General features: G+C 38.6%; 1 protein-coding gene and 1 non-coding gene across 3 annotated transcripts in view; one reads left to right on the top strand and one right to left on the bottom strand.

The window, feature by feature from the left end:
* Positions 1-796: 796 nt before the first annotated feature.
* Positions 797-21,013, top strand: part of LOC127679306 (killer cell lectin-like receptor 2) — a 31,323-nt gene continuing 11,106 nt past the window's right edge. The window contains exons 1-4 of one of the 2 annotated variants that reach the window (XM_052175070.1): positions 797-929; positions 2,798-2,961; positions 4,247-4,336; positions 5,222-5,443. In XM_052175070.1, the coding sequence (XP_052031030.1) occupies positions 2,850-2,961; positions 4,247-4,336; positions 5,222-5,443 (424 nt within the window). In that variant the 5' untranslated portion in view covers positions 797-929; positions 2,798-2,849. The remainder of the gene's footprint in view (positions 930-2,797; positions 2,962-4,246; positions 4,337-5,221; positions 5,444-21,013) is intronic. The other variant, XM_052175071.1, reaches the window with a different exon arrangement.
* Positions 19,501-19,607, bottom strand: LOC127679653 (U6 spliceosomal RNA). The gene has a single exon (XR_007976899.1). It is a non-coding gene; the product is annotated as a U6 spliceosomal RNA (small nuclear RNA).

Here is a 21,013-nt window from a genome sequence, read left to right as displayed (position 1 = left end):
AAGGATACATGCTCCACTATGTTCATAGCAGCCCTATTTATAATAGCCAGAAGGTGGAATGAGCCCAGGTGTCCCTCAACAGAGGAATGTATACAAAAAATGTGGTATGTATACACAATGGAGTACTATTCAGCCATTAGAAACAATGAATTCATGAAATTCTTAGACAAATGAATGGAGCTGGAGAACATCATACTAAGTGAGGTAACCCAGTCTCAAAAGATCAATCATGGTATGCATTCACTGATAAGCGGATATTAGCCTAGAAAATTGGATTACCCAAGTTATAATCCACATATCAAATGATGTCCAAAAAGAATGGAGGAGTGGCCCCTAGTTCTGGAAAGGCTCAGTGCAGCAGTATAGGTCATTACCAGAATAGGGAAGTGGGAAGGGGGGATGAGGGAAGAAGGGGAGGGAAGAGGGCTTATCGAACTTTCAGGGAGTTGGGAGCCAGGAAAGGGGAAATCTTTGAAATGTAAATAAAAATATATCAAATAAAAAAATTTCGAATAGAAAAACATTTCCAACATCCTATTACAAAATTAGAAGCAGGGAACTTCAGTCACCTTCCTCACCCCCCCCCCCACTTTCCTAGTGGTTTTTTAAGGACACTTATTTTGCTTTCTCTGAAGGAGTGTCATCTTCTCAGTCTTCAACTATCAGTTATAGACATCTATTGCAGCTTATGGCACAATATCTTGGTACTTTCTTTTGCTGCCAGAGTCTGCTTTCATCATGCAATTTCCTCTTTTTGCTTTGATCAAGAGGAGGGGCAGAAAATTGTGAGCTGGAGTATCACTCAGAGCTGATTCAGTTCTGTCTTTCTTCTTGAAGCCCTAAGAGCATACAGACCAGGAAAGGCCAACTTAACCCCCAATTAGAGGATTAACTCCCTCCACCAGAATCACTTCCTGTTAGAGACACAGGTAACAGCTGCTTTTAGTTTTTTTCTATTAGGATTTTACATGGTGTGACTTAACAGCAGGATTGATGGGGAAACTCTGTTGGTTGTGTTAGATCAGGATAACCCTGGCAGTATGTGAAAATTGGAGTTCTGTGTTCCTTATATTATTTCTGAGTGTGACATCTGCTGTGAGCTAAGAAATTATGGGTAAGGATCTATGGAGTTCATTTTGATACATTTTTAACTGTGTCAAAAGTTTGTATCTAAGTCATTTAGAAGAAGCTGTAATAGGAGCCCGAGTCAGTGTGTAAAGTATATGCTGCACAAGTCTAATTGGTCACCTGAGTTTGATCCCTGGAGCCTACTTGAAGGTAGAGTGAGAGAACTCACTTGGTAAAGTTGTCCTATGGAAATACATGTACCGCTGCACAGGCAATACTACAATAACAACAATAATATCAGTTTTTAAAAAGTATTCTGTAGTGGGAAGATTCCTTTTTCTTAAAGAATCTTGGCTGTCAGAGGTGGCACATACCTCCAATCCCAGCTTCATGAGATAGGGCAGGTGGATCTCTGTGAGTCTGAGGTGAGCCTGATTTGCAGAGCTAGTTCCAGTACTGTCAAGGGCTATGCAAAGAAATTCTGTCTTGAAAACAAAGAAATAAACAAACAAAAAGCCAATCAAAGAAAAAAAGAAAGAAAGAAAGGAGGAAAGAAAGGAAGGAAGGAGGAAAGAAAGAAAGAAACAATGAGAGAGAGGAAGAAACAAGTGAAAATGTGAATAATTTCAGGAAACTTTATTAAAATCGTAGGGAAGAATCAATCATGCAGTTTGTTTTCTATTTTATCCATGGGCTATTATCTCAGTTATTAATGTAAGTGGGAAGACTAGTTATAAATATTTACTATTTAATAATATAATTATTTATATTATCAGATTGGATTGTTATGGGCATTTTCTAATGATGGCATAGTGACAAAATTTATTTTTATATAGGCTCCTTGTTTGGCAATATCATATGTTAGAATGTAATATGTGAAATGATTGTGTACATGGAATAATTTGGGATTAAATATCAGGTTATATCCTACTATTCCCATCTCTATTGCTCCCATACTCCACCCTTGCGATGATCCTTTGAACTTACCTGGTTTCTTGAGGTATTCCATATTAGGTGGTATATCTGAAAACTTGGAGCCAGAGCCTCAGATGACAAATGTGGCATTTTTCTTTCTGGGTCTGGGTTATTTCACTCAGTAGGCTCTTTCCTAGTTGCATCGATTTACCAGGTTGGCCCTGGAGAAGAATATGTAGGATGTGGCTAGGTGAAGAGATTGGACATCTCAGGAGTTTGAACTTCAACTCAAGAAACACTTATGTTTTACTCCAAATTTTAGTTATCTTCTGTATTAACATTCAAGTCTTATTATGGTTCTTTCTGGGATACTTGAATAGATATGTTTAACTGAAAGGACTTAAAAACATTTTTATATTCATATGTTTAACAAAACGTATAAATAATTCTAAAGCACAAATTTTATTTTTTAAAAATGTTTTAATTTTTTGTTATTTGAATTAATAGTTTTAAAGGGTTTTAATGATTTATGGTGATAGCAATGTTGCCTAACTTTTTCATGTATGTAGAATATTTTGAACAAAGAGGCTGTTTCAAAATTGTAGTGACTTATTAGTATTTTTAAAGTTCTTTCCATATAAGAAGATTTAACAGAAATATTCAAAGAGGTCTCACCTGTGTGGGAGGAAATCAGAGTCTACATCAGGGTATTTGCATCATTAAGGGAATTAATCATACCCCACCCCTTCCCACTCCAATGCAGGGTCAGATCCAGGTACCTTCCTAAAGATGGACATTTTAACTTTTTCTTTAGAAATCACTCGAGGCCGCATTTCAATACAAATCGTACTTTACATATTCCCAAGATGACCGACCAGGAGGTCACTTACACAACTGTGAGATTTCATAAGTCTTCGGGGTTGCAGAACCCAGTGAGGCCTGAGGAGACTCAGAGGCCCAGAGAAGCAGGCCACAGAGGTAGGTGTTTTTAAGTATCTAAATTCACCTCTTTTTTCTGTATTGTAACTTTTGATTTTTGAAAACAATATCTTGCTGGCTCCTAGTGAAAACAGTAATACTATTTAGTTGCTAGCTGGTAAGAACAGAAAGCCAGATGGGCAAAGCCGACCAAGAGGAGATGAAGGAGAAAGCCCTTGAGAATGGAGAAGTGACAGGAGAAGCATTCTGTCACTTTTGAGAATCCATCAAGAGAGGCTTTTGTTTGCTTTTGCTTTTGTTTGTGTAGTCATGAAAAATTCTGAAACCTTTCAAAATACAGATAGATTAGAGTCTGAAGAAACACCAAATGTGCTAGAGAAATAAAATCTTAAAAAAATGAAGTGTGACATAGTAACAATACTTACACTCCAGCTGAAGGAGTTTTAATTATCTTTAATATCCTCAACGTCTAATGCAACACCACAGCAAGGCATCCACTGGAAGAGGAAGTGTCTTCCGGAGAATGAAGTCAGAAGAGAAGGGATGAGATGGGTAGTGGGTATGGGAATGAAAAAACCCCAGTGCGAGTTCCTGAAAATGTCAAAGAATAATTTTGTTTATTAAAGAAGAGGAATTCTCACTTTTCTATCTTCCTTTTCAGCTCACTCTGAACACAATGTCAGAGTTGAACTCCAAGTTGAGAACAATAACTTAGTTGTGATAATTGTGATAGCTGACAGCTTGAATTTTCCCATTGTGAACACCTCAGACACACAAAGATGTTCAGTATTGTGTACAGAAAATTAGAACATACGGAAAAACAGTGTTGACCTCTAGGACCCTTTAATGTTGGGTCTGGATACAGGTTAGAGCTGGAATAGCCACAGTTCCCTAACAGTTCTCAAGAACATCCATCTCTCTTTCCTTCTGCTCTGTCTGTCCTTATGCTGTCTTGTACTTGGAGTGTGTTTGTGCCTCCAGTGCTTTCTGTAGAATGCACCTTTGATCCTGTAGAACTGGGTAAGGGCACAGCCTCTCATTCAGCTCCTTCTAGGCTGATTCTGGAGGATTTAGTACACAAGGCCAAGGTGAAAAAAACATCAACATGCTATTAAATTTCATACATGTAGGATTTTGCACGGTGGGTGCATTTTAGGTCAAAATCTACTTTTGAAAGCACATTTTCAGTTAGTTGGTATCACATACTTCTACAAAATTTTTTTAGAGACCAATATTATCTTGTTTCTAATTAATGGAAAAGTATAATTAGTATGGGAATTCGCTCTTCTTATGGTGATGATTTTCTTGGTTTGTTTGATTTAAGAGTATTCAGTCCCCTGGAAGCTCATTGTGATTGTTCTCGGAATCCTCTGTTCCCTTTTGCTGGTAATTGTGGCAGTGTTGGTGACACACAGTGAGTAACTGGTATACATATTCTTTCTGCCTAAGTGATAACTTTAGACATTAATTATACAAATACACACTCTGTCTATTAACTTGCCTACAATCAGGGGACATTCCACATAGCTCTGAACTTCATTTTTTTTTTCTGACACACTGTAGTATCCTGTTCTCTTACATACTTATTCTGTTAGCCCTAGGGCTGTTGGGAGATGTTCTGTTCTGTCCCATTTGCGATTATGTTCTTTCTTTGGGCTTGGTGATAATCTGCCTTATGAGCTTAGATGATTGCGAATATTAGGTAAATATTCTGTGAGAAACTGCTGGGCAAAGGAAACGATAACTTTATTTTCATTTTTCCTTAGTGTATATCAAGTTAAGTGTATATATGGTTAAGTAAATAGACTAGATCTGTACAGAGACATTAAAGCTTTAGTCATATTGGATTTCTTTACATCTATAGAGGAAATCCAAGGCTGTGCTAATTCATAACTATATATCTGAATACTATGCTGTCCATCTGGCCCAAGTTGAATTGTGCCGGTTCTTCATGTTTATTATTTCATATTATCAGTGTGTGTAAACTGTTCACTGAATATTTTACTTAAGAATTTATTTGTAAGTTTTGGGTGTGAAAAAACGAAGTAATTAGAAGATATGGCATTTTCACTATAATTTAATTCAGCTGTATCTTATACTTTATACTGCAATTGATGATGGAGTGAAATAGATCTTTCCATTTCTGTAGCTAGCTAATCAAAGTGTAGCTTTCTAAATGTCTAAGTAGCAATTAAAGTAATTATGTGTTACTTGACAACATGGGCTTTATCTCTAATCTTATTTCAATATTCACACATTATGAACACTTTCGGTGTTATATATCTTCTATTAATTTCAGTTGTTCAGTATGGACATGAGAAACATGAACAGGAGAAAACTCTAAATTCCCTCAATCAAGAGTACCATGTCGTGAAAAAGGACATCTCCTTAAAGGAAGAAATGTTAAGAAATAAGTCTTTAGAGAATGACAAACTCAAAGATAGTCTTCACTCCCTCAAAGGAGAAAGGAAAAGATGCTATGAGAAAACCAAGATTGTTTTAGATTGCTTGCACCACGCAGGTATGGAGGGGATCTTGAACAAAGAATATTCTATATTGTTTCTTAAATCCAAGACTTGAAGTCTAATTAGTAGCTTATGATGCTGTTGATATGTGAGCTAATGGTTTTTGTTTTCCTTGTTTCATGTAGGGACCTGGAACCCTGGAAATACCTGTTTGGATTAGGAGAATCTTATAATATCTATAACTCAGTGGCCACATTTCTTTTCTTTATTTTTTTAAGAATATAAAATGCTATTTGATTTTTTTTGATTATTTTATTTGATTCCAAAAGTTGCTCCTCTTCCAGGTTCCTGTCCAGAGTTCTTCACCCCACAACTTCCCCCACCTCTCAGAGGGTTCTTCCCCACCTATCCCCCTCACCCCCACCAGCATCCCTCTTCCCTCAGGCATCACATTTCCACAGGATTAAGTGTGTCCTCTCCCATTGAGGCCATACAACATAGTCCTAAACTACACATATGCCTGGGGCCACAGACCAGCCCAAGTATGCTCCTTTGTTTTGGCTTAGTTTCTGGGAGCTCTGAGGCATCCAGGTTAGTTGACACTGTTGTTTTTATGGATCACAATCTCCTTTCAGTTCCTTCAGTCCTCCATTTAGCTCTTCCTTATTGGTCCCTGACCTCAACCTAATGGTTGGCTGTAAGTATCTGCATTTGTCTAGTCAGTTGCTGGTAGAGCCCCTCAGAAGACAGTCTTGCCAGACTCCTGTCTGCATGCATATTATGGCCTCAGTAATAGTGTCAGGGTTTGGTGCCTGTCCCTGGGATGGATTCTAAGTTGGGACAGGCTCTGAATGGCTTTTCTTTCATTCTCTGCTTCATTTTTTCGCCTGAATTTCCTTTAGGCAGGAACAATTATGGGTTAAACATTTTGAAGATGCGTGGGTGGTCCTCTGCCTCAACTGGAGGCCATGTCTATCTACTGGAAGTAGTCTCTTCCAGTTCCATCTCCGCACAGTTAGGCATTTTGATAGCTATACCAGTTCTGTGCATATACCCAAAAGACGCTCTACTATACCACAGGGATATGTCCACTACTATGTCCATAGCAGCCTTATTTGTAATAGTTAGAAGCTGGAAACATCCAGATGTTTCTCAACCAAAGAATAGATATAGAAATTGTGATTCATTTATACAATGGAATACTATTGAGCCATTAAAAACAAGGACATCATGAATTTTGCAGACAAACTAGAAAATATCATCCTGGGCGAGGTAACCCAGACCCCAAAGGACATGCATGGTATGTCCTCACTGATAAGTGGATATTAGCCAAAAAGTTCAGAATACTCATGATGAAACTCACAGAACATAGGAAGCTTAACAAAAAGGAAGGCCCAATTGTGGATACCTGGAATGCACTTAGAAGGAGAACAAAATAATCATGGGAGGCCAAGGAAAGGAGAAAATTTGGTGGGAGAGAAGGGGGAGTAGGGGAAAAGGAAGGGAAGGATCAAGGAAAGACAGAGGGGACACCCAGAGATTCAGAATGAATCAAAATATGCAGCAGTGAGGATTAGGGGACAGGGTGAACCTCTAGAAAGTCCCAGAGACCTGGGGTGGGAGAGGCTACCAGGACTCAAAAGATTCTTGAACATTTTTTTACGTGTTTCTTGACCATTTGAGATTCCTCTGATAAGAATTCTGTTTAGCTCTGTATCACATTTTTAATTGTGTTGTTTGGAGTGTTAATGTCTAGCTTCTTAAGTTCTTTATATATTTTGGATATTAGCCTTCTGTCAGATGTAGGGATAGTGAAGATCTTTTCCCAATCTGCAGGTTGTGGTTTTGTTCTAATGATGGTATACTTTGACTTACAGAAGCATTTCAGTTTCATGAGGTCCAAATTATTAATTCTTGACCTTAGTACCTGAGTCATTGGTGTTCTGTTTGGGAAGCTGTCTCCTGTACTGATGAGATCAAGGCCATTCCACACTTTCTGTTCTAATAGATTTAGTGCATCTGGTTTCATATTGATGTCTTTGTCCATTTGTTGAAGATACTCTCCCTTTTCCATTGTATAGTTTTGGCTTCTTCATCAAAGATCAAGTTTCCATATGTGTGTGGGTTTATTTTTGGGTCTTCAATTCAATTTCATTGATCCACCTGTCTATTTCTATAGTGTTTATTACTATTGCTCTGTAGTATAGCCAGATTCAGGGATATTAATACCTCCTGAAGTTCTTTCCTTGTTCAGGATCTCTTTAGCTATATTTTTTTTGTTTCTATGTACAAAGTTGAGAATTGATCTTTTAAGATCTCTAAAGAATTGTCTTGGAATTTTGATGAGGATTGCATTGAATCTGTAGACTGTTTTTGGTATATGGCCATTTTCACTGTTAATCCTACATATCCATTAGTATGGGAGATCTTTCCATCTTTTGATATCTTCCTTAATTTTTTTTCTTCAGAGACTTGAAGTTCTTCTAACACAGATCTTTCATTTGCTTGGTTAGTGTTACAACAAAATATTTCATATTATTTGTGGCTATTGTGAAGGGAACTGTCTCACTAACTTCTATCTCAGCCCATTTATCACTTGTAGTTAATTTGTACCACTTATTTGTATCATTTTGAGTTAATTTTGTTTTTGTCCACTTTGCTGAAGTTGTTTTTCAGCTGTAAGAGTAGAATTTTAGGTTGCTTATGTATACTATCATATCTCCTGTGAATAATGTTGGTTTCACTTCTTCCTTTCCAATTTTTGTCTCCTTAATCTCCTTTAGTTGTCTTATTGCTCTAGCTAGAACCTCAACTACTATATTGAAGAGATAGGGAGAGAGTAGGCAACCCTGTCTGTCCCTGACTTTAATTGAAATGTTTTAAGTTTCTCTCCATTTAATTTGATGTTGGCTGTTAGGTTGTTGCATATTGACTTTATTGTGTTTAGGTATGCACCCAGTATCCCCATTCTCCAAGTCTTTTAAAATGAAGGGATGTTGGATTTTATAGAATACATTTTTCAGCATCTACTGAAGATGATCATATGAGTTTTTTTTCTTGCAATTTGTTTATATGATAGATCACATTGATGGATTTTTATATACTGAACTACTCCCTGCATCTTTGGGATGAAGCCTGCTTACCATGGTGAATGATGTCTTCAATGTGTTCTTGGATTCAGTTTGAGAATACTGAAATTTGTATAATTTTGTATCAATATTCATGAGGGAAATTGGTATGAAATTCTCTTTCTTGAGTCTGTGTGATTTAGGTATCATGGTTGACTGTGGTCTCATAGAATGAGTTTGGCAATGTTTCTTCTGTTTCTATTTTCTGGAATCATTTGATGATGAGTATTGATATTAGCTCTTCTTTGGAAGTCTTGTAGAATTGAAAGTCTTGTAGAATTCTGCACTAAACCACTTGATCCTGCTTTTAATTTTTTTTATTGAATATATTCTTCATTTACATTTCAAATGTTATACTATTTCCCGGTTTCTCCCCTCCTAGAAAACCCCCAACCCATCCTCCCACCCCTGCCTCCAAGAAGATGCCCCTTCACCCAATCTACTCCTACCTGCCCCCCCCCTCGATTTTCCCATGCTGGGATATCTATCAAGCCTTCATAGGACCAAGGATCTCTCCTCCCACTGATGCCCAGAAAGGCATTCCTCTGCCACTCTTTTGGCTGGAACCATGTATACCACTTGATTGATGGTTTAGTCCCTGGGAACCTTGGAGCATCTGGTTGGCCAAAATCATCATTCTTCCCATGGGGCTGCAAACCCTTTCAGCTCCTCCAGTCCTTCCTCCAACTCCTCCTTGATCTCACACTTAGTCTAATGTTTGGCTGTTAGCATCTTCCTCTGTATCTGTAAGGCGTTGGCAGGGCCCTTCTGGAGACAAGCAGAACAGGCTCCTTTTGGCATGCACTTCTTGCCATCCATAATAGCGTTGTGGTTTGATGACTATTTATAGGATGAGTCCCCAGGTAGGACAGTCTCTGGGTGGCCTTTCCTTCAGTTTCTGTTCCATACATTGTCTTTATAATTGCTCCTGTGAGTATTTTGTTTCCTTTCTCAGAAAACCCAAAGCATCCACACTTTGGTCTTCCTTCTTCTTGAGCTTCCCGTAGTCTGTGAATTGTAACTTGCTTATTTTGAGTTTTTGGGCTAATATCCACTTATCAGAAAGTGCATACCATGGGTGTTCTTTTGTGATTAGGTTAGCTTACGCAGGATAATTCATTCTTTCTTTCTTTCTTTCTTTCTTTCTTTCTTTCTTTCTTTCTTTCTTTCTTTCTTTCTTTCTTTCTTTCTTTCTTTCTTTCTTTCTTTCTTTCTTTCTTTTTTGGATTTGGTTTTCTCAAGACAGGGTTTCTCTGTATAGCCCTGGCTGTCCTGGAACTCACTCTGTTGACCAGGCTGGCCTTGAACTCTAAAATCCACCTTTCTCTGCCTCCCAGAGTGCTGGGATTACAGGCGTGTGCCACCACTGCCGGTTAGGATGATACTTTCTAGTTCCATCCCAGGAGTGGTATAGCTGGGTCAGCAGGTAGTACTATGTCTAATTTTCTGAGGAACCGCCAAACTGATTTCCAGAGTTGTTTTACCAGCTTGCAATACTGCCAGCAACGGAGAAGAGTTCCTCCTTTTCCACATCGTTGCCAGCATCTGTTGTCCCCTGTGTTTTTCATCCTAGCCATTCTGACTGGTGTGAGGTGGAATCTCAGAGTTGTTTTGATTTGCATTTCCCTGATAACCAAGGATGCTGAACATTTCTTTAGGTGCTTCAGAGCCATTCAAGTTTCCTCAGTTGAGAATTCTCTGTTTAGCTCTGTACCCCATTTTTAATAGGGTTATTTGACACTCTGGAGTCTAGCTTCTTGTGTTCTTTGTGTACCTTGGATATTATCCCTCTATTGGATGTAGGATTGGTAAAGATCTTTTTCCAATCTGTTGGTTGCCATTTTGTCCTATTCACAGTGTTCTTTGCCTTACAGAAGCTTTGCAGTTTTATGAGGTCCCATTTGTCAATTCTTGTTCTTAGAGCATAAGCCATTGGTGTTCTATTCAGGAAATTTTTCCTTATGCCCATGTGTTCAAGGCTCTTCCCCACTTTCTCCTCTATAAGCTTCAGTGTATATGGTTTTATGTGAAGGTCTTTGATCCACTTAGACGTGAGCTTTGTACAAGGAGATATGAATGGCTCAATTTGCATTTTTCTACATGTTGACCTCCAGTTGATCCAGCACCATTTGTTAAAAATGCTGTCTTTTTTCCACTGGATGTTTTTAGCTCCTTTGTCAAATATCAAATGACCATAGGTGTGAGGGTTTATTTCTGGGTCTTCAATTCTATTCCATTGATCTTACTGCCTGTCTCTGTACCAATACCATACAGACTTTATCACTATTGCTCTGTAGTAGAGCTTAAGGTCAGGGATGGTGATTCCCCCAGGAGATCTTTTGTTGCTGAGAATAGTTTTCGCTATCCTGGTTTTCTGTTATTCCAAATGCATTTGCAGATTGCTCTTTATAGCTCTATGAAGAATTAATTTGGAATTTTGGTAGGGATTGCAATGAATCCGTAGATTGTTTTCAGCAGTTTTTACTATATTAATCCTGCCAATCCATGAGCATGAGAGATCTTTCCATCTTCTGAGATCTTCGATTTCTTTCTTCAGAGTATTGAAGTTCTTATCATACAGATCTTTCACTTACTTAGTTAGAGTCCCACCAAGGTATGTAATATTATTTGTGGCTATTGTGAAGGATGTCATTTCCCTAATTATTTTCTCAGCTTGTTTATCCCTTAATTAGAGGAAGGCTACTGATTTGTTTGAGTTACTTTTATATCTAGCCACTTTGCTGAAATTGTTTATCAGCTTTAGAAATTCTCTGGTGGAATTTTGGGGATTGCTTAAACATACTATTATATCATCTGCAAATAGTGATATTTTGACTTCTTCCTTTCCAATTTGTATATCTTTGACCTCCCTTTATTTTCTAATTGCTCTGGATAGGACTTCAAGTACTATGTTGAATAGATAGGAGAAAGTGGGCAGCCTTGTCTGGTCCCTGATTTTAGTGGGATTGCTTCAATTTTCTCTTCATTTAGTTTGATGTTGCCTATTGGTTTGCTCTATATTGCTTTCACAATGTTTAGGTATGGGTCTTGAATTCCTGATATCTCCAAGACTTTTATCATGAAGGGATGCTGAATTTTGTCAAAAACTTTTTCAACATCTAATGAAATGACCATGTAGTTTTTTCTTTGAGTTTGTTTATGTAGTGGATTACATTGATGGATTTCTGTATATCGAACCATCCCTGTATCCCTGGGATGAAGCCTACTTGACCGTGGTGAATTTTTATTTTGATCCATTCTTAGATTTGACTGGCCAGAATTTTATTATTTTTGCATCCATGTTCATAAGAGAAATTGACCTGAAGTTGCCTTTCCTTGTTTGAATTTTGTTTGGATTAGGTATAAATGTTATTGTGGCTTCATAGAATGAATTGGGTAGTGTTCCTTGTGTTCCTATTTTGTGGAATAGTTTGAAGAGTATTGGTATTAGGTCTTCTTTGCAGATCTGATAGAATTACCCATTGAACCGATCTAGTCCTGGGAGTTGTTTTTTGTTTTTTGTTTTGGTTGGGAGACTATTAATAACTGTTTTTATCTCTGCAGGACTTATGGGACTATTATATGGTTTATCTGATCCTGTTTTAACATTGGCACTGGTATGTGTCTAGAAAATTGTCCATTTTATCTAGATTTTCCACTTTTCTTGGGTATAAGCTCTTGTAGTAGGATCTGCTGTTTCTTTTTTAAGTTCCACAGTTTCTGTTGTTATGTCCTCCTTTTCATTTCTGATTTTATTAATTTGGGTAGTGCCTCTGTGCCCTCCAGTTAGTCTGGTTAAGGGTTTATTTATCTTGTTGATTTTCTCAAGAAACAAGCTCCTGTTTTTTTTTTTTTTTTTTTTTTTTAATTCTTTGTATAGTTCTTTTTGTTTCTATTTGGTTGATGTTGGTCATGAGTTTGATTATTTCCTCCCCTCTACTACTCTTGAGTGTATTTGCTTCTTTTTGTTCTAGAGTTTTCAGGTGTGTTGTTAAGCTGCCAGTGTGAGCTCTCTCCATTTTCTTTTTGAAGGCACTTAGAGCTATCAGTTTTCCTCTTTGGAACACTGCTTTCATTGTGCCCTACAAGTTTTGGTATGATGTGTCCTCATTTTCATTAAATTCTAAAAGTCTTTCATTTATTTCTTTATTTCTTCCTTGACCAAGCTATCATTGAGCAGAGCATTGTTCAATGTCCATGTATTTATGTGTTTTCTGTTGTTTTTGTTTGAAATTAAAACCTACCTTAGACTGTGGTGATCTGATAGGTTGCATGGAATTATTTCAGTATTTCTAAATGTGTTGATGCCTGTTTTGTCACCAATTATATGGTCAATTTTGGAGAAGGTACCATGAGGTTCTGAGAAGAAGGTATATTCTTTCTCTTTAGGATGGGATGTCCTATAAATATCTGCTAGATCCATTTGGTCAATAACTTCCATTAGTTTCACTGTGTCTCTTTTTAGTTTCTGTTTCCATGATTTGTCCATTTCTGAGAGTGGGGTGTTGAAATCTCCCACAATTATAGTGTAGGGTGCAATGTTTGCTTTGAGCTTTAGTAAAGTTTCTTTTATGAATGTGGGTGCCCTTACATTTGGAGCAGAGATGTTGAGAATTAAGAGTTCATCTTGGTATATTTTTCCTTTGCCCAGTATGAAGCATTCCTCCTTTTTTTTTTTTTTTTTGACAATTTTGGTTGAAAGTTGATTTTAACTAACATGAGAATGGCCATTCCAGCTTGTTTCTAGGGACCATTTACTTGGAAAATTGTTTTCAACCTTTGACTCTGAGGTAGTGACTGTCTTTGTTACTGAGGTGGGTTTCTTGTATGCAGCAGAATGTTGGGTCCTGTTTTATGTATGCAGTCTGTTAGTCTATGCCTTTTTATTGGGAGATTGAGTCCTTTGATGTTACGAGATATTAAGGAAAGTTATTCTTACTTGTTGTTAATTTTGTTGTTAAAGGGAGAATTCTGTTTGCATAGCTTTCTTTGTTTGGGTTTGCTGAAAGGAGATTACTTTATTGCTTTTTCTAGCATGTAGTTTCCCTCCTTGTGTTGGTATTTCCCACCTATCATCTTTGTAGTGCTGAGTTTGTAGAAAGATATTGTGTAAATTTGGTTTTGTCATAGAATATCTTGGTTCTTCATCTATGGTAACTGAGAGTTTTGCTGGGTATAGTAGCCTGGGATGACATTCATGTTCTTTTATGGTCTGTTTGACATCTGCTCAGGATCTTCTAGTTTTCATAGTTTCTGTTGAGAAGTCTGGTGTAATTCTGATAGGTCTGCATTTATATGTTATTTGACCTTTTTTCCTTACTGCTTTTAATATTCTTTCTTTGTTTAGTACATTTGATGTTTTGATTATTATGTGTTGGGAGGACTTTCTGTTCTGGTCTAGTCTGTTTGGAGTTCTGTAGGGATCTTGTATATTCATTGGCATTTCTTTCTTTAGATTAGGGGCATTTTCTTCTATAATTTTGTTGAAGATATTTACTGACCCTTTAAATTGTAAATACACTCTCTTCTATGCCTATAATCCTTAGGTTTGGTCTTCTCATTGCGTCCTGGATTTCCTGGATGTTTTGGGTTATAAGCTTTTTGCATTTTGCATTTTCTTTGCCTGTTGAGTCTATGTTTTCTGTGGTATCTTCAGCACCTGAGATTCTTTCTTCTATCTCTTGTATTCTGTTGTTGATGCTTGCATCTATGACTCCACATTTCTTTCCAAGGTCTTCTATCTCCAGAGTTGTCTCCCCTTGTGATTTCTTTATTTTTCCTACTTCCATTTTTAGATCCGTTATGGTTTTGTTTAGTTCCTTCACTTGTTTGTTTGTATTTTCCTGTAATTTTTTTTCAAATTTTTTATTTCATTCAATATATTTTTTATTTACATTTCAAATTATTTCCCCTTTTCAGGTCCCCCACTCCCCGAAAGTCACATAAGTCCCCTTCCCTCCCCCTATTCTCCCACTCACCCCTTCCCACGTCCCTGTTCTAGTTTTGCCTTATACTCCTACACTGAGTCTTTCCAGAACCAGGACCACTCCTCCATTCTTCTTGTACCTCATTTTATGTGTGGATTATGTTTTGGGTATTCCAGTTTTACAGGCTAATATCCACTTATTAGTGAGTACATACTATGATTGATCTTTTGAGACTGGGTTACCTCACTTAGTATGATGTTCTCCAGCTCCATCCATTTGTCTAAGAATTTCATTAATTCATTGTTTCTAATGGCTGAATAGTACTCCATTGTTTATATATAACACATTTTCCCCATCCATTCTTCTGTTGAGGGATACCTGGGTTCTTTCCAGCTTCTGGCTATTATAAATAGGGCTGCTGTGAACACAGTGGAGCATATATCCTTATTACATGCTGGGGAATCCTCTGGGTATATGCCCAGGAGTGGTATAGCAGGATCTTTCGGAAGTGATGTGCCCATTTTTCTGAGGAACCACCTGACTGATTTCCAGAGTGGTTGTACCAATTTGCAACCCCACCAGCAGTGGAGGAGTGTTCCACTTTCTCCAAATCCTCACCAACACCTGCTGTCTTCTGAATTTTTAATCTTAGCCATTCTGACTGGTGTAAGGTGAAATCTCAGGGTTGTTTTGATTTGCATTTCCCTGATGACTAATGAAGTTGAGCATTTTTTAAGATGCTTCTCAGCCATCCGAAGTTCTTCAGATGAAAATTCTTTGTTTAACTCTGTACCCCATTTTTAATAGGGTTATTTGGTTTTCTGGGGTCTAACTTCTTGAGTTCTTTGTATATATTGGATATTAGCCCTCTATCTGATGTAGGGTTGGTGAAGATCTTTTCCCAATTTGTTGGTTGCCGATTTGTCCTTTTGAGGGTGTCCTTTGCCTTACAGAAACTTTGTGATTTTATGAGGTCCCATTTGTCAGTTCTTGATCTTGGAGCATAAGCTATTGGTGTTCTGTTCAGGAACTTTCCCACTGTACTGATGTCCTCCAGGGTCTTCCCCAGTTTCTTTTCTATTAGCTTCAGAGTGTCTGGCTTTATGTGGAGGTCCTTGATCCATTTGGAGTTGAGTTTAGTACAAGGAGACAAGGATGGATCAATTCGCATTCTCCTGCATGCTGACCTCCAGTTGAACCAGCTCCATTTGTTGAAAAGGCTATCTTTTTTCCATTGGATGTTTTCAGCCTTTTTGTCGAGGATCAAGTGGCCATAGGTGTGTGGGTTCATTTCTCTGAAGAAGGAAATGGAAGAAGACCTCAAAAAATGGAAAAACCTCTCATGCTCATGGATTGGCAGGATTAATATAGTTAAAATGGTCATTTTGCCAAAAGCAATATACAAATTCAACACAATACCCATCAAAATCCCAACTCAATTCTTCATAAAGTTAGAAAGAGCAATTCTCAAATTCATCTGGGATAACAAAAAACCCAGGATAGCTAAAACTATTCTCAACAACAAACGAAATTCGGGGGAATCAGTATCCCTGACCTCAAGCAATACTACCAAGAATAGTGTTAAAAAGTGCATGGTATTGGTACAGCGACAGGCAGGCAGGTCAATGGAACAGAATTTCCTGTAATTTTTTAAGGAATTTTTGTGTTTCCTCTTTAAGGGTTTCTACCTGTTGACCCATGTTCTTTAAGGAAGTTATTTATGTCCTTCTTGACATTCTCTATCAGCATAATGATATGTGATTTTAAATCTAGCTCTTCCTTTTCTGGTGTGTTGGGGTATCCAAGAATTGCTCTTGTGGGAGAACTGGGTTAGGATCGTGCCATGTTGCCTTGGTTTCTGTTTATAATGTTCATTTGCCTTTTGTGGTCTGTTTATCTCTGGAGTTAGCTGGTCTTGCTGTCTCTGACTATGGTTTATCTATCCTGCAAGCCTGTGTGTATGTAGTCCTGGGATTCCTGCTCTCTCTGTGCACACAGGTATATAGGCACTCCTGGGAGACCATCTTTTCTGTGGTTGTGGTTGTGTATGTAGCTCTGTGGCCCAGGATCACCTCTGTGCTCTCAGGCCTCTCAACAGTCCTGGGAGGTTAGATATCTCTCTGTTCTACCTGGATATGGTGCACTGTGCTCCCAGGCCTCCCCTTGCTCCAAATCCCCTGAGTGCAGCTGATTCTCAAATGCCCTGATACCGGGCGGTGGTGGTGCATGCCTGTAATCCCAGCACTCTGGGAGGCAGAGGCAGGCAGATTTCTGAGTTCGAGGCCAGCTGGAGTGAGTTTCAGGACAGCCAGGGCTATACAGAGAAACCCTGTCTCAAAAAAAACCAAATCCAAAAAAGCAAAAACAAAAAATGCCCTGAGTGCAGCTGGTTCTCAAGGGTGTATCAGTAAATGCTGTCTTCACTGTGGCAGAGCTGGCAAAAATCTGCCCCTGCAGAAAGGACAGGAGGGAGGAGTAGGGAGTCCCAGCAACCATCAAACCCTTCCCCCTCCCTGTCTTCCCTAATACCATTCCCCTTCTAGTTCTCCTGCCCTTCCCCCCATTTTCAAGTCTTAGACAGTTTTAATCAAAACCCACCTTTGTTTGATTATATTTTCCTGTATTTCTTTATATTTATTTGCTTCTTTTAATATCTCTGTTTGTATGAATTTGCCTGTACTTCCTTAAGGGATTTATTTATGCCCTCTTTTTTTTTTTTAAATATTTTCTACTTTCTTTTTTTGATATATATATTTTTAATTTATTGATATATTTATTTACATTTCAAATGATTTCCCCTTTTCTGGACCCCCACTCCCCGAAAGTCCCATCAGTCCCCTTCCCTCCCCCTGTTTTCCCACCCAACCCTTCCCACTTCCCTGTTCTGATTTTGTTCTATACTGCTTCACTGAGTCTTTCCAGAACAAGGGGCCACTCCTCCATTCTTCTTGTACCTCATTTGATGTGTGGATTATGTTTTGGGTATTCCAGTTTTCTAGGTTAATATCCACTTATTAGTGAGTGCATACCATGATTCATCTTTTGAGTCTGGGTTACCTCACTTAGTATGATGTTCTCCAGCTCCATCCATTTGCCTAAGAATTTCATGAATTCATTGTTTCTAATAGCTGAATAGTACTCCACTGTGTATATGCACCATATTTTTTTGCATCCATTCTTCTGTTGAGGGATACCTGGGTTCTTTCCAGCTTCTGGCTATTATAAATAGGGCTGCTATGAACATAGTGGTGCACGTACCCTTATTACACGCTGGGGAATCCTCTGGGTATATACCCAGGAGTGGTATAGCAGGATCTTACAGAAGTGACGTGCCCAGTTTTCTGAGGAACCGCCAGACTGATTTCCAGAGTGGTTGTACCAATTTGCAACCCCACCAGCAGTGGAGGAGTGTTTCTCTTTCTCCACATCCTCGCCAACACCTGCTGTCTCCTGAATTTTTAATCTTAGCCATTCTGACTGGTGTAAGGTGAAATATCAGGGTTGTTTTGATTTGCATTTCCCTAATGACTAATGAAGTTGAGCATTTTTTAAGATGTTTCTCCGCCATCCGAAATTCTTCAGGTGAGAATTCTTTGTTTAACTCTTTACCCCATTTTTTAATAGTGTTGTTTGGTTTTCTGGAGTCTAAATTCTTGAGTTCTTTATATATATTGGATATTAGCCCTCTATCTGTTGTAGGATTGGTGATGATCTTTTCCCAATTTGTTGGTTGCCGATTCGTCCTTTTGATGGTGTCCTTTGCCTTACAGAAACTTTGTAATTTTATGAGGTCCCATTTGTCAATTCTTGATCTTAGAGCATATGCTATTGGTGTTCTGTTCAGAAACTTTCTCCCTGTACCAATGTCCTCAAGAGTCTTCCCCAGTTTCTTTTCTGTTAGCTTCAGAGTATCTGGCTTTATGTGGAGGTCCTTGATCCATTTGGATTTGAACTTAGTACAAGGAGACAAGGATGGATCAATTTGCATTCTTCTGCATGCTGACCTCCAGTTGAACCAGTACCATTTGTTGAAAAGGCTATTTTTTTCCATTGGATGTTTTCAGCCCCTTTGTCGAGGATCAAGTGGCCATAGGTGTGTGGGTTCATTTCTGGATCTTCAATCCTGTTCCATTGATCTGCCTGCCTGTCACTGTACCAATACCATGCAGTACCAATACCATGCAGTTTTTAACACTATTGCTCTGTAGTATTGCTTGAGGTCAGGGATACTGATACCCCCAGAATTTCTTTTGTTGCTGTGAATAGTTTTAGCTATCCTGGGTTTTTTGTTATTCCAGATGAATTTGATAATCGCTCTTTCTAACTCTGTGAAGAATTGAGTTGGGATTTTGATGGGTATTGCATTGAATCTGTATATTGCTTTTGGCAAAATGGCCATTTTAACTATATTGATCCTGCCGATCCATGAGCATGGGAGGATTTCCCATTTTTTGAGGTCTTCTTTCATTTCCTTCTTCAGGGTCTTGAAGATCTTGTTATACAGATCTTTCACATGTTTGGTAAGAGTCACCCCAAGATACATTACACTGTTTGTGGCTATTGTGAAGGGGGTCATTTCCCTAATTTGTTTCTCAACCTGCTAATCCTTTGAGTATAGGAAGGCCACTGATTTGCTTGAGTTGATTTTATAACCTGGCACTTTGCTGAAGTTGTTTATCAGCTGTAGGAGTTCTCTAGTGGAGTTTTTTGGGTCACTTAGGTAGACTATTATGTCATCTGCAAATAATGATAGATTGACTTCTTCCTTTCCAATTTGTATCCCTTTGACCTCCTTATGTTGTCAAATTGCCTGAGCTAGTACCTCAAGTACAACATTGAAAAGATAAGGAGAAAGGGGGCAGCCCTGTCTAGTCCCTGATTTTAGTGTGATTGCTTCAAGTTTCTCTCCATTTAGTTTGATGCTGGCTACCGGTTTGCTGTATATTGCTTTAACGATGTTTAGGTATGGGCCTTGAATTCCTGTTCTTTCCAAGGCTTTAAGCACGAAAGGATGGTCAATTTTGTCAAATGCTTTTTCAGCATCCAATGAAATGACCAAAAAATATGGAACGCTTCACAAATTTGCATGTCATCCTTGCACAGGGGCCATGCTAATCTTCTCTGTATCGTTCCAATTTTAGTATATGTGCTGCCGAAGCGAGCACTATTTATGCCCTCTTTAAAGTCCTCTTATTATCTTTATAAGATCAGATTCAAGATCCTCTTCTTGTGCTTCAGTTTCATTAGGTTAGCCAGGATGTGTTTCAGGATAGCTGTGTTCTGATGGCTCCATATCACCCTAAGTCTTGTTGATTGTGTTCCTATGCAATCCTTTGGGTAACTGGATTTCCCTGGTTTTAGCTAGATGATCCTGATGAAAGCAGGGCTTCTTGGGAAGGTGGGCAGGCATGGGCCAGACTATTGAGGTCAGAGTACCTGACCCTGCTGACTGTGTGTCAGGCAGTCCCCACTCTGCAGGCTGTGTCCACAGTGGACCTTACTCTGGAGGCTGTGTCCCAGTTGGACCAGACAGACATGGCATACAGATCTGGCTGGGATGGGATTGGTGGAGCAGAGTTCCAAGCTTCTTAGTCTTGTGGCCACAGAGCATTTCCATAGGAAGCAGTATGTCAGGGGTCCTCCAGACTGAAGAGCAAGCCCAGAGATACACAATGGGGTTCAGGGACCATATGTAACTTACCTCTGCAGGGTGTCACAGTCAGACTGCTTGATTGTATTTTGAAATGATTTTGAGGTGAAACTAACCATGAAGCAAGTAGGTAACAAACTGAGCACTTCAACAGGTAAAAGAGCCAGGTAAACTTGCTACTCAGTTCAACAAATGGTGAATATTTTATAGAATTCTGAGTCTGATAAGGGACAATTTAGCATTGATTACCTTTCTCTTTCTGATTCAAGTAATAGTTATATTGATGAAGCATTGAGTGAAAGTGGTGATTTTGAAAATAAAAGACACTGTTTTAGAAGGGGGTGTGTCCATTCCCCTCATCCAAGTGAGAGGGGAGATGCTGTTGTTATTCAGGCAGGTTGGACTATAAACTTGGCAGCACCAAGTTTGTATCTGAGATTCAGTGATGATGATAAAGGGCCAGTGAGCATTCCAGGTCATATCACTGAAAAAAAGCATGAGCATAGATTTTCTCTCCAGAGGCCAGGCATGGGATTAGTTATGCTCCAGGGCTCAGGAAGTGACCAACAAATTCCAGGACAACCTGAGCAACATTGTGATATCTTTTTATAGAAAAGCAAAGGCTGGTGATAAAGTTCACTGGTTGACCATGGCCATTCCCAGAACCCTACCAAACAAATAATCATACTTGAGATGTTGATACAATACAAACTATACGCCTTCTAATGGATTCAATTTGATGCCTTTGGGCATGTGGGGATACATACCCTTGAAAGTCTTTCCTCAATCACAAGACTATCACCTTCAAAAAGAACTTTATTTGTCTCTTAAGGCAAGAGCACTCAACAGAGACTACAGCACAGCTCCAAGTAGAATATGTGTCACTATGGGAACTGGGCATTGCTTCATATACAGAATTCT

Source organism: Apodemus sylvaticus, chromosome 2, assembly GCF_947179515.1.
Source record: "Apodemus sylvaticus chromosome 2, mApoSyl1.1, whole genome shotgun sequence".
Lineage (NCBI taxonomy): Eukaryota > Metazoa > Chordata > Mammalia > Rodentia > Muridae > Apodemus > Apodemus sylvaticus.
Note: the sequence above shows the minus strand (reverse complement) of the source record. Positions and strands in the feature narration are given on the sequence as shown.